Genomic DNA, 13,049 nt, shown 5'->3' on the forward strand with positions numbered 1-13,049 from the left:
TAATAATTGATTTTTGTCGTTACTAACTTTTATAATTAAAAATTTATTTAGACCAGATATTCATATTATGCAATAGATGACCACAAGTAGTTGTCATGCGCTTTGATTTAATCAGTGATATTTTTGAACACATGATATCGATGAATGAATTATATCCTCTTAACGGGATAACATTTGATTATATTAGTAATAACTTGTACATAGTAAACGCTCATAACAGCTCTATCGAGGTATACAATGTAAGAACCCTAACAATGATGATTTTTTATTTTAAGGATTATATTTCTGAGTATATTACATGGTATGAAGAAAAGTATAGCATTAAAATTGATTTACGCTTATCATTTAAAATGATCAAAATGATCGTTAATGTTTGTTAATAAAACAGTTATAAAGAAAATATTACATATTGCAGATACGTTCAGAAAATCGCCTCCTTTTATTTATATATTTTTATCTAATTTGGCGAAATATTCTGTATATGAAATGAAAATGAATGAACTCGGTGAAAGAAAGTTATTTATGGACAATCCTTTGAAAGATCTAAAAATATTCAAAAATATATGTGTTACTATAGAGACAATAAAACACTCTTTGTGAGTAATCAAATGTCTGATTACTCACAAAAATTTATAAAATATCTTATTGCATTCGGTTGGAGGTTTGTATTCTAACTTTTATAAGTATTTAAGTCTTGAGTTACGTCTCTCACAGACGTGTGTTTAAATTTTTAAATATACATATTATTATATAATTTATTGAATTAAAATTTTAATATTTTTGCGTATTTATAGTTAAATTGAGAAATTTATATTATAACATTATTTATTTAAATTGAGAGGACTTCGTTTGCCTACAAATCGATTGCTTATGTCACGTTTGCTGACAGTGTTCATCGGCGTACAAAAATTATTGCCTACAACTCGATTGCCTACATGCATGCTACTGTGCACAAACTGCATTGTACACATAACGTTACTGTCTATAGATCAGTTGCTTATAAGCAATTGATACTTTTGCGCATAAATAAAAATTTCAAAAGATGGAATCACATCTACATGTATTATTGCCGACAGCTCGATTATTTATGACAAGTACGACTATTCTCTGCTTTAAAAACAAATTCTGTTTTAAAAACAAATTTTCTGCTTTAGAAATAATCTGTAATTCGTAATAACATTATGTGTGCAATGCAGTTTGCAATAGTATTGTGTGTGCAATAATATTTTTTCCTCTTAATTTTGTATTCGTGCGCAATAGCATGTATATAAACCATCGATATATAATAATGGACGAAGCGGTGAAATCTCTTTGATTTTTTGTCTTGACGGACTTAGAAAGAATAGGATAAACGTTTGGGCATAAAACTCTTTTTCTGCTGTTGTTCTATTGAAGTTTTCTATAAACTTTATTTTATAAAATCAGATATTAATAGTATTAATTTGGAGTATAATTTTGCAAAAAAAGCTGCCAGAGTAAAATGAAGAGAAATACATTTCAAGAAACTGCATCTCTACATTTCCAAAATATATGAACTTTTTTATTAATTTCTCTTGTATATAACATAACTCATTTTAGCAATAGTGCAGTAACATCGTATTGTCTTACTGAAAACGTTAGAGCAATATTCTTTCTGCAATTCTGTTGCTGTATGTTTTATAAAATCAAAGATTATGATAATCGTAAGGTTGTCATATTTTAACTGTCATGGCTCTAAAGATACGTCCATTTTATGATTATCACAATCAAATGATGGGTGAAAAATTATCACACTGAACAAACATGTAAATATAAAAATGTAAATATAATAAAAAATTCACTAAAATTTGTTTAATCAACATTTTTATTTTCACAATGATTTAGATTTTATAAAAGCATAAATATGAATTATAAAACTATTATTAGAATTCATTGTAATAATGAATATGTACACAATTAAATATTACCCTAACGATTCCTCTTAACAAATTTTCTTGAATATAACGAATTCGATTATTGAGCTAATGTAAAACTTTATTATTTAATGAAACAATGCGTTTTCATATGATGAATGCGTTTTATTACTTCTATAAAATTTTATGATACACAACTAATGAATGAGTTCATTGAATCTATGAACACATTTAGAAGAACGGATTTTTTTTAATACATTATTTTCGATTGTGACAACAGTAATATTTTTTTCTGTATGTTTGTATTTAAGTTTGATTGTGGAATAGGACGCATCGGACGAAACACACGAGATATGTAAATCAACTGCAGAACTTGACATGTTTAGACGGACAATTTCAGTGTCACAATGATTATTATATATCTTCTTCTACTGAAGTGCAACGGATTCGATAATTGTCTCGATAGCCGCGATGAAATTATTGCTTAGTGACTCCAGATTCTTTAGTTAATTGCAACAAGCACGAGTATCAATATCTCAGCACTAATTTGTGTCTTTCTAAACAAGTAAGGTAAATTGATTTAATTTATAACATAAGAGAATAATCGATAATGTACAAATATCAAAATTTGTCAAATATCAAGTTATTCTTTGTGAAGATTTTTTCTTGCAAGATTTGTTATGTAAATAAATAATTATGAACATTAGAAAATAAATTATAATCTTAATTTCAAATATATTCCATTTTTTGTCTTTCAAATGTAATGACGTAGTTAATTGTCCGAGAAAAGATGACAAGCATAACTGTGAAGTGTGCTTGAACGATGAATTTAATTGTGACAGAATGAAGTGCATTCCGAAGAGTTGGGAATGCGAAAAGCATGATTGTGACGATAATTCAGATAAGAAAAGTTGTGTCGATGGTAAAAAAACCATCATGGAATCTACTGAATATGATGGATTCAAATGTTCTATCGGCACTTATCTGCCGTACTTGAAAGTATGTGACGGTATTCAAGATTGTCCAGATGACAGCGATGAAAATGCCGTGTGTTGTTAATCTTTTTTATGCGCTATATACCTTTACCCCTTAAAAATGCTCCTAATAAAAAATTCATCAATTAATTTACAATATTTTTGCCTTTAAAGAATTCGCTGAAATTGCACCTTTCTTAATATAAATTCAACATTGATAATTTTTCTACATTGATAATTTTAAATAAAAAGTGTCGATAAAGTGAAAGAGACAGAATCCTAGAATTTTTGAAAATCTGAAAAATTTATGTCTTACATATTAGTTTACGTTATTTACTGATGCGTCATATTTTTTTGTGTAGAGATCACTTGTTTAATAGACAGTGATTGTGAACGTCTATGTTACAAGACACCAAGAGGCGATGTTTGCTATCCAGATGGATATCATTTAGCTGCTGATGCAACTTCTTGCGAGGATGAACGAAGGATAAACGAATGTGAAAACGATGACGAATTTGCTCGCAATTTTGTCGAAATACAGTAGGTTCTTTCTAGTGTTCTTGTTACGAAGAATATTACATCCTTAGCGACAATGTTTCTTGCAAAACTATCGGTAATCAATTAAACATTTATGTAAATTATTTAGAATAATAAGTATTATTATTAATTATTTAGGATCAATGAAATATATTCACCATTACTGATAACGATATTAGAAAGATATCATCTAATTTACACTCGATGTTATCTATTCATTAACGGGATTTAGTATAAATGGATTCGACGTGAATGCAATCCACGATTCTGTCTATTAGAGTAATAGTTATTTTCTTTTTGTTTTAATCTTATAAATTAAGTTAATTATATTACGATATCTAGAACGATTGAGCAAGATTGATTGATTGTGAAGATTCAAAAGACTTTTGAAAAAGAACTAGAAAAGTCTTTCAAAAGAATTATGTTATTCAAATGTAAAAAAAAAATAATTGTAGATGAATTTGGCACTATTAAGAAATTCAAAATTGGAACAAAGGAAATATTCACAATTATTGCTGAGCATTCAGAGACAGTGACGATTGATTGGATAACCGACAATGTCTATGTCAATGATAATGATCATTCGAATACGATTCAGGTATATTTTTTCTTAATATCTTTTCTTCTTCTTAAGTTAAGTCTCTGGCCAGTGTTACATCTCTCTCATATGCTTGTGGTGCATACGCTGATTATTTAATTGTTCCAATTATCTGGGACCTAGTTTTAATGACAGTTCGGAACAGCGCATTTTTCCAGAGAGACAAGGATATTCTCGAGAGATTGCCGGCCTTTTCCGAGAGGAGACATGAGCGTAATTATTTTGGTTTCTACTGAGATCGAACCCGGGAACTTTGGCATGATAAACAATACGCTGTTTGCGTTCTCCTCAATGTCTTGTTAACAACAGAATATCCTAATCTATACTTATTTAATTATTTTATTGAAGATGTGCAATTTCGAGAAACAAAGGTGTGCCTCTCTGGAAATAGAAAATAAGGCAAAAATAGGATCCCTTTTAATTGACTCGATTAATACGTATCTTTTTATTCCTCTTACAGTTTTTTTATTTCCATTTATCTGGCATATTACCGAGATAGCAAACTCTAGTAGTATGCCCACAAATTCAATGATATAGAGCGAATTTTTGTCAACTGTTTGTTTATTCGCTTTAAGCTTGGTTTCTGTTATTACGACTTGTCAATCATAATATAAACAATAGAAATGGAGCATACTTCGATTCCATGTAATAATGCATAATTTACTCGGTTTCTGATACATTTCTACCAATATTAAAAAGGTAGTAGATTTGTACTCTATTGTTGCTAGACTAACATAATGCAATACATCTCTCTATATTTTTTGAATTGAAATCTCACTCTCTAAGGCTGGATTGTTCCACCTTTCGAAAAACTTCAGTTCACTCTCTTACTTTCTTATTTTCTCGTACTCTTATCCTTTTATTCTTTTGTTTATCCATTAAAATGATCATATACAATTTATCTAATGGATAATTTATTCTGAAGATTGTAGAATAACCGACCCTTAGAGTGGGATTTCATTCCAAAAAATTTAAAGAAATGATTTGCAATACATGCTTTTGATAAATTTGTCTATCTGGATACAAATCTGATGGACATTAATGATACTTTGGTTAGAATTTTCAAAATTTAAATTTGCTGATGATGTTGTAGATGGCTATTTTGATCTCAAATAACTTTGGAAATGGACAAATCATTTAACAAAATATGTCGGACAGATATGATGAGCGCCGATATAAAAATTATTCTGATATAGGCTTTGTGAGTGGGATAACAATAGATTACGTAAAATCTAATTATATTGATTGAATAATTTAATAATACTATCAAATTATTTAATGGATGGAAGTCTAATTAGATAATTTTACGTAATTGTTATTCCACTCATGAAGCCTATATCAGAATAATTTTTATATCGGCGCTCATCATATCCGTCCGATATACTATATTTTGCTAAATGGTTTGTCCATTTGTAGCAGTACGATTTTAAGTACCAATATATGTTAATAGCTTTATTATCTCTCCTTAAGTCCCATGGTATAAAACTGAGCGTAGTGACTTCTTTCATACAGTCATAAGAGACCTGCAATTTAGCAATTCCGAACGTCGATTCCGAATTTTGTTTAGAAAAGTGTACTTGGCAAAGATACTCTCGGTGGTTTGTTATTCCTGCCGAGAGGAGTATGAGTATATAGTATACCGAAAATTTTTCGGTTCTATCTGGGATCGAACCCGGGATCTCTGACATAATAGTCTTATACGCTGCTAATATGCCATGCTCATACTCATTTTAGATTCATTGTGTCTTCCAACAAGCAACACAAATAACATGGTGTGACACAATGGATCATTATATCCTTGTTAATTGCCAATTAAACAAAGACATGATAACTGTGTCGCTTGTTGGAAGGCATACTACATCGATCCATTTCTTAAATTTAGAACATGTTAAAAAGATGTAAAAATTGTATGACTATTTAATCCTTTTTTTCTTTAAAATAATATTCTTTCTTTTTTAGATGCATCGTCCATTAGGCATTAGTATTTTTGAACAGTCGCTTTATTGGTTGACGGGTATAAACAGTCAACTGCAAAGTTGTAAATTGTATGATAGAAAATCGTGCGAAACATTAGATGTAGGCACAAATAATGTTTGCAGATAATTAGCCATTCTTAATATTTCCAGGCAACCTTTTAGTTGGTAATACAGGTAATATAGGTAATATTTCAAATCATGTAGAGACATTAATGAAGTTATCAAGTAAAGTTGAATTATATCTATTTTTTTATAGTTAAAAAGCCTTGTGACAAAGAGTTTTGCGATTATATGTGCATTCTAAAAAAAGAAAAATGTGACATGCATTTATTCAGATGGTCAAACCGGATTCAATAACCGATAAATATTAAAGTATTGATTGGAAATTCACAGTACACAAATATATATATATATATCTATCTTGTAATAATAATAATCGTATTACTGATTGCTGTTCTGTTATTCTACTATAATTATTATCAGAGAAACAGATTCAAAGGAAAATCAATGGATAATTTGTAGTTCGTCCTATATTTATTTTAATTTTGAATTTAAATAGAAATTGTTCTTTAAGAATAATATTATTCACATATAATTAAAATAAAATTGTATAATGTGTAATTGTTATAGCACTCTCAGAATTCGCTTTCAAAATCGTCGTCAATCGAAGAGGCAATGAGGGTGAGTTAATATTCGATTCGATAGACTTGTCTTCTGAACAGCACATGTTAATCCTACTGATGATAAATTCTTAGATATGAAGATAAAGTTGTAATTTAAATTTAAATGTATAATATTATTTTTTATGACAGTATCTCATATGTGTCTTATATTTATAATGAATAACAATACTTCAAGATTGGGAACGGTACTTCATAAAAGTAACGCGTTACCATCACTAGAAAGTATTCCTTTACCTTTTTCCATTATTTTTTTGTAATGTTAAAATATTAGATTTAATACGGACATTATATAATAATTAATATTATTTGTGGAAATCAATGTCAAAGCTAAAATTCTAAATTCTTTTCTAAAGTTTTATAACAAGCTTATCTTTATTAAACTTATGTCTAATAATAAAATAAAGATAATTCTTCGATAATTCTATTTTATATTAATATTTTAATTTTTAAATATACGCTTATCTCTAGAAAGAATTAGATTATAATTTATAAATTATGCAAATTTTATAAAAAAATTTGAAACGTTATTTTTAAACATTAACATATCATTAAAATAAGGTAAATTAATGTTGTTTATAAACTAAATTAGTTTAAATAATAAAATGATATATTTAGATTATGAGATAAATTTAGTATTTCATTTGTAAATTATGTAATGAAATAATGAAGACAGTTCTTATATAATGGAGATCTGATTTTTAGTATTTTTACATACATTTTTATATTTTAATATTTATATTATAAAAGAAAAATAAAATGTAATTTTCTTAGAAACGTAAGTTTTTATAATCTATATGGCTGTATCTACACGTTCTTTGAAAATTATATGTAAATAAAAAATGTTTGTTACCTTTTTATTATTCATTAGATGAAAACAAAAATAGCATGACGCAATAGCTCTGGTAGCATTCTCTAATCAAAAATAAACGTGATGAAAAATAAACATGAACTAGTGATAGACCCAATCCATTTATCTTCACTACGTATATTGTGTCTATCACGTAATCATAGAATTCTTTATAAATTAATTCTGTTTAAAATTTAAGATTTTATATTGAAATAATATTGGCATATTTAGAAAAATGAAAGAATTTTAACTTGAAAAAAAGTTAATAAATTAAAGGCAACTAAATTAAGTTAAAAATTAAATCATTTAATATATATACGCGCGCGCGTATATATAATTTAATTATTATTTAATGTTATATTTAATAGTTGTATCAAATCAAATGAGTTATGTTATTGTGTATGCTATATACAGATGTGTATAACTATGATGTATATCAAACATGAAATTCCCTAGCCTACACATGATTTTGGATGCGTTCCGAGTTACGCATAAAGTGCATTATATACATATCCTTGTTGTTTATCAAATAAGGAAGAATTCAACGGTACATCTTGCGCTCCTTTGCGTAAACAATCAGAAATAAAATGTATTTTTATAATGTGCTATATAAAACATATTTCTTTCTAATTTCTTTTGATTTATTCTTTTTTCTGTTTTTGCATGTTTTATTTTAAATTTGTAACGTATTTAAACGCTGTGATGTAATTATACGATTACAATTCTTATACAGAGTTACAGGCTATAAAAAAATTGTGCATGTAATCATTTTATACGTTTATATCAATATTACATATATTTTCATGAATTATGTATTATATTAGGTGTAGTAAAAAGAAATCCATTATTTTTCCATTCAATTTCATGCAAAAATAATGGATTTCTTTTTACTACACCTAATATTATCTAGCATATTGTCTATTGTAATATAAAAATAAACATTGTTTTTATAATTTTATAAAATAAAATGTGTTGCAAAATATAATACAATACAATTTTTATTATTAGCATTTACTTTTAACAATTATATTAATTGTTTAAAGAATATCTTTTCTTCATACATATCGCGTAAATATCAAAGTTTCTTTATGATTTTACATTATATTGCTGATTGTTGTCTTATAATTTTACAGTAAAAATTGCATTTTTTAAGATAATTGTATTAGAATGCTTTAATTTGAATTTAATTATAATAAAAATTTATATATGTATATGTATAATATTCAAAACTTATTTATTGTTAGAAATATAGATCAATTCGCGCCATCACGTATATGACTGATTATTGCCAAGATTCGTTGAGATGTAAATACCAAATGTGAATATTAAATTTTCACATTTATTATTTACATTTATATATATTTAATATATGCATATATAATTTTAATATTCTCAATCCAAAAAACAAAATCAAGAAAATATCGAAATAACTTTACACTTTGACATCATAAAAGTTAAAACGATTTTTTGTTACAAAATTTGACTGTTTATTGAATTAAGATGATTTCAATTTGATTTAATACCGATAGTCATTTTGTAATAAAAAATTATCATTTTGATGTCAAAATGAAATCATTTTGACTTTTTCTTGACTTGTGTGTTTCTTGAGATGCTTAATTAGTCTCGTTAGAGACTAGTATCGTGTATACTGCAGCAAAAAGAATAAACATAATGAAAATAATTGATATAGTGCATATTAAAATAAAATATGTAAAAAGTCATTCGAATGCTCGTTTTACTATATTTTTGATGTATTGTAAAACATATTTTTGATTTGTCTTTTAACATGTATAAATTCCTAGCCGAGTGTATCAGGATTATAATTATAATTATCTGCTGTTTCTTATTGTGACTATCTGTCTAGTCTCAATAAATTCCGAAAAATTCCGAAAAATGATCATAATTTCGATAATTAAATGATCATAATTTTCATAGAATGCTCTCATAGAAAAACATATAAGCATGTAACAATAAAAAATCAAAAGGATGTTAAAATGACTTTATTTTAATACTTAAAGTTAATGAACTGTCAAATTTTGTAATAAAAAAAATCATCATTTTGACTTTCTCTTAACTTATTATTATTAAGTGTGGGAAAAAGTTCGTGGCGTTTTTTTAATGTCATCTAATGGGAAAAACGCCACGAACTTTTTCCCATACTTAATATTTAATGTGTTCCTTGAGATGACAAGTACATTTTGTAACCGCTCAGTATCATTCCTAATCATGCATTAGACCCAACAATAACAAATTCTTACAATGATACAAAAGATGATACGTTCCTAAAAGAAATGTCTTTAGTAAAAGATATCTCTGTTCGAATTATCGTCCTGTAATATCATGCCTTAATTCTATCAAACATACTTCTTAAGATAAGTTATGGAAACTTTTTATTCTCTACAATAATGTTTGTAAAGAATATAAAGAACTTTCTCAGAATGTATTCTGAAATAAATAGTTTAGCTTTTTTTTTTGTAATTGGCAACTCCATAATTAATCGGTTTTTTTTTCAAGCATGCTTAAAATAGTAGTATGGTATATTAGTGTAAAAAGCTCGCAACTACCCGACAAATAACATTGTCTAAAAAAATTTAATCTTTTTTTTGTAATACAAATATGTAAATATAGATCATTTCTCATGTATTTTTTTTTATTTGCTAAAAACATATATTCATTAATCGATTATCACGTCGAAATTTTAAGAAAAATAATATTGAAGAAGAAAAAAATGATAATTTTGAGGATGACTTTGTAGCAGCAAATTTTTTTCTAAATTTTATTAACTTTTAATTTTCAAATGCATTTTGCTTTGTTTCAATTTGAGCTTTTGTTTTCGAAATAGTAATTTCAAAATAGTCTTTTCTAGTGACGGATTAAACATTTTGCCGCTTTTAGGCATAAAAATCGATAATCTGAAAGGCAAAAATTGGAATTCACTTTTCTGAATATTGCGGCAAATTTAAGCAACTTTTAAGCACTTCAAGCACATTGACAATAATCTAGAGACAATTTGATGGCTAAAGATATTTTGAATGCAATCCACTTAATCTACAATGCTTCGAGATATTTGATTGATAAGTCTGAAGATAAGAATTTTACCAATTCAAAAAATGCTTCTAAGTATTTCTAGCAAGAAATGGATCGTAGTCAGCACCTGGATTATCAGCAACGATTTTTAAGTGTCATGATAGTTTCTATGTGAGAGAGAGAGAGAGGAGAAAGGAATTTGGAATGAACATATTTAAACTCAGTATCTCAGTATCGTTTCAAATGGCATCACGACCGTGTCAAAGCATGAGTTTTCTCATTTTAAGTTAAAAATAAATCTGAGCCTTATACGTGTATCTAATATTTTCATTCTATGGTGAGTACATTTGTTTCTTTTTTTAAAATAAAGTTTTGAGTATTCATTTGAGTACTCATTGCGTTCTTTCAAAATATGCGTTATAAGAAAATTAATTATATATATATATAAATGCAACAATATTTATCAAACTATTTATATTTTATATGATATTTAAAATGTAATATTAATTAACACAGTGATAATCTAAATTAAGCTCTCGAAAAAATAAAAACAATACAATAAAAACAGTAATATTAATTTAACGTTACATGTGGCAATAATGACATAGTTTAACGTTCAAGAGACGAGCAAATTGGATATTAAGATAATTAAAATACATTTAATAATCTAATAAAATAATATATATAAAACTTAATATTTTCTCATTTTCGTTTCATCTCAGAGCTTTCATAATTTAATAAAGTCATTAATTAATATTATAATAACGTTAGTTATTATAATATTATTTTACAGTTTTACATACTAAATTAACTTAAAATAAAGTGAAAAATTCTTATTTAATACGAATTACATACTAAACTCAACATATTTCTCGCCATCGGATGATAAATTTATTATTGTAAGAATTTTTAAATTTTAACTTTTTACATTTATCGTTGAACACGTGGATAATCACATATTCACACTGAAAGAAAAGTTTGGTTGCTGCAACAATATAGATAGTAAAATATGACATAGCATTTTTATATGGTTGTAGCAATCAGTTTTTGGTTGTAGCAGCAAAGTTTTTAGTTGCATTAGCCTATCCGCAATATATAATTTCGATAGGCTAACGCTAAAAACTGCTGCTACAACCAAAAACTGATTGCTGCAGCCATATAAAAATGCTATGCCATATTTTACTATCTATATTGTTGCAACAGCCATTCTTTTTTTCAGTGCATGATTATCATATTAGAATTTGATAGAAACTATTTGTTATGACTTGGCCTCTCGTTTTCATTTTATTTTATGCCTATGTTATACATTTACCTTTCTTATACATTTGTGATGCGTACGCTGCATGATTATTCAGTTGCCACGAACATATAGAACCTACAATTTTTGATGCGGATTTCAAGCGGCTTTTTTTAAAAGGTGTTTCTGTAAACAAAGATACTCTCGGAAGGTTGCCTTTTCCAAGAGGAGACACATAAGAGAGGAGAGTATAAATATTTTGATTCCTACTGAGATCGAACTCGGAATCTCTGGCATGATAGACCAGTGCATTGTCTGTCACCCTCGTGCTTTATAAAAAATTAACATCGTAAAACATAACATTTATTAAAGTTTTAAATCCTTTATATGTGTGTATATTTCTTCATTGATAATTAATTTATTAATTTCAATGTTAATCGGAAGAATTTACTAATTTACTAATGCATTTAATTTCTTTTTACTAAAAATGGTAAGATGTGCACTTGACATTCACTTTACAGCACTAAATGCATTTAATTACTTATATATTTGATGAAAATACAGAAGAATATAATTTTCGTTTTTCATTTACGTTATACTTATGTAAGTATAACAAGTATAATATTATATAATATTATATACATTATATACATTATATGACGTTCTAATTGGATTCTTTTTATATTCTTAATTAAAGTGATCCTAAAATCTGTTTTACTGACTAAACACAATAATTTTTATAGAACAAACTATCACATATTAACTATTGTACTTTTACTAATTTGGAAATTCTTCTTCAGAATTAAAATATATGCAGTGTATGTGCATCTACATCCTAGAATTTATTCCAAGAACGACAAAAATTTTTGAAATTGTGTTTTTTTTTATCATTTCTTAAAATGATAAAAATCTCTTCAAAATGACTAGAACTGTCAAGTCATGCATTTTGATTCAAAAGCTTTGCAACTAATATGAAATTTGAGGCTATTAGTAAATTACATGAAGAAACAACATCGATTTCTTGAAATTAAATTTAGATGTCAAATTAAAATTTTATTATTCTATAAAAATTTTTATGTTTGCATGTAATATTAATATAATGCACATATAAAAATCTGATCAATAAAACAGTAATTCCATCAGAGTTTGAGCTTCGCTTAAAAATCTCATTAAAAGACATTTAATACTATTTATTTAAATTTATTATTTATATATTTATATATTTATGTACTTCCTTACATAAAAAGAAAATATTATATAAGAAACTCCGAAAGTTTT

The 13,049-nt window shown here is 26.6% G+C and overlaps 1 protein-coding gene across 1 annotated transcript in view; it reads left to right on the top strand.

Annotated features, from left to right (window-relative positions):
- Positions 1-2,735: 2,735 nt before the first annotated feature.
- The window catches only part of LOC108691446 (vitellogenin receptor-like), a 27,306-nt gene continuing 16,992 nt past the window's right edge, over positions 2,736-13,049 (top strand). Inside the window, 7 exon segments of the mRNA XM_018199198.1 lie at positions 2,736-2,901; positions 3,229-3,363; positions 3,859-4,001; positions 5,736-5,843; positions 5,961-6,039; positions 6,128-6,151; positions 6,608-6,658. Coding sequence (XP_018054687.1) covers positions 2,736-2,901; positions 3,229-3,363; positions 3,859-4,001; positions 5,736-5,843; positions 5,961-6,039; positions 6,128-6,151; positions 6,608-6,658 — 706 coding nt within the window.

The sequence above is a fragment of the Atta colombica genome, unplaced genomic scaffold (genome assembly GCF_001594045.1).
Source record: "Atta colombica isolate Treedump-2 unplaced genomic scaffold, Acol1.0 scaffold47, whole genome shotgun sequence".
NCBI classification, from domain to species: Eukaryota; Metazoa; Arthropoda; class Insecta; order Hymenoptera; family Formicidae; genus Atta; species Atta colombica.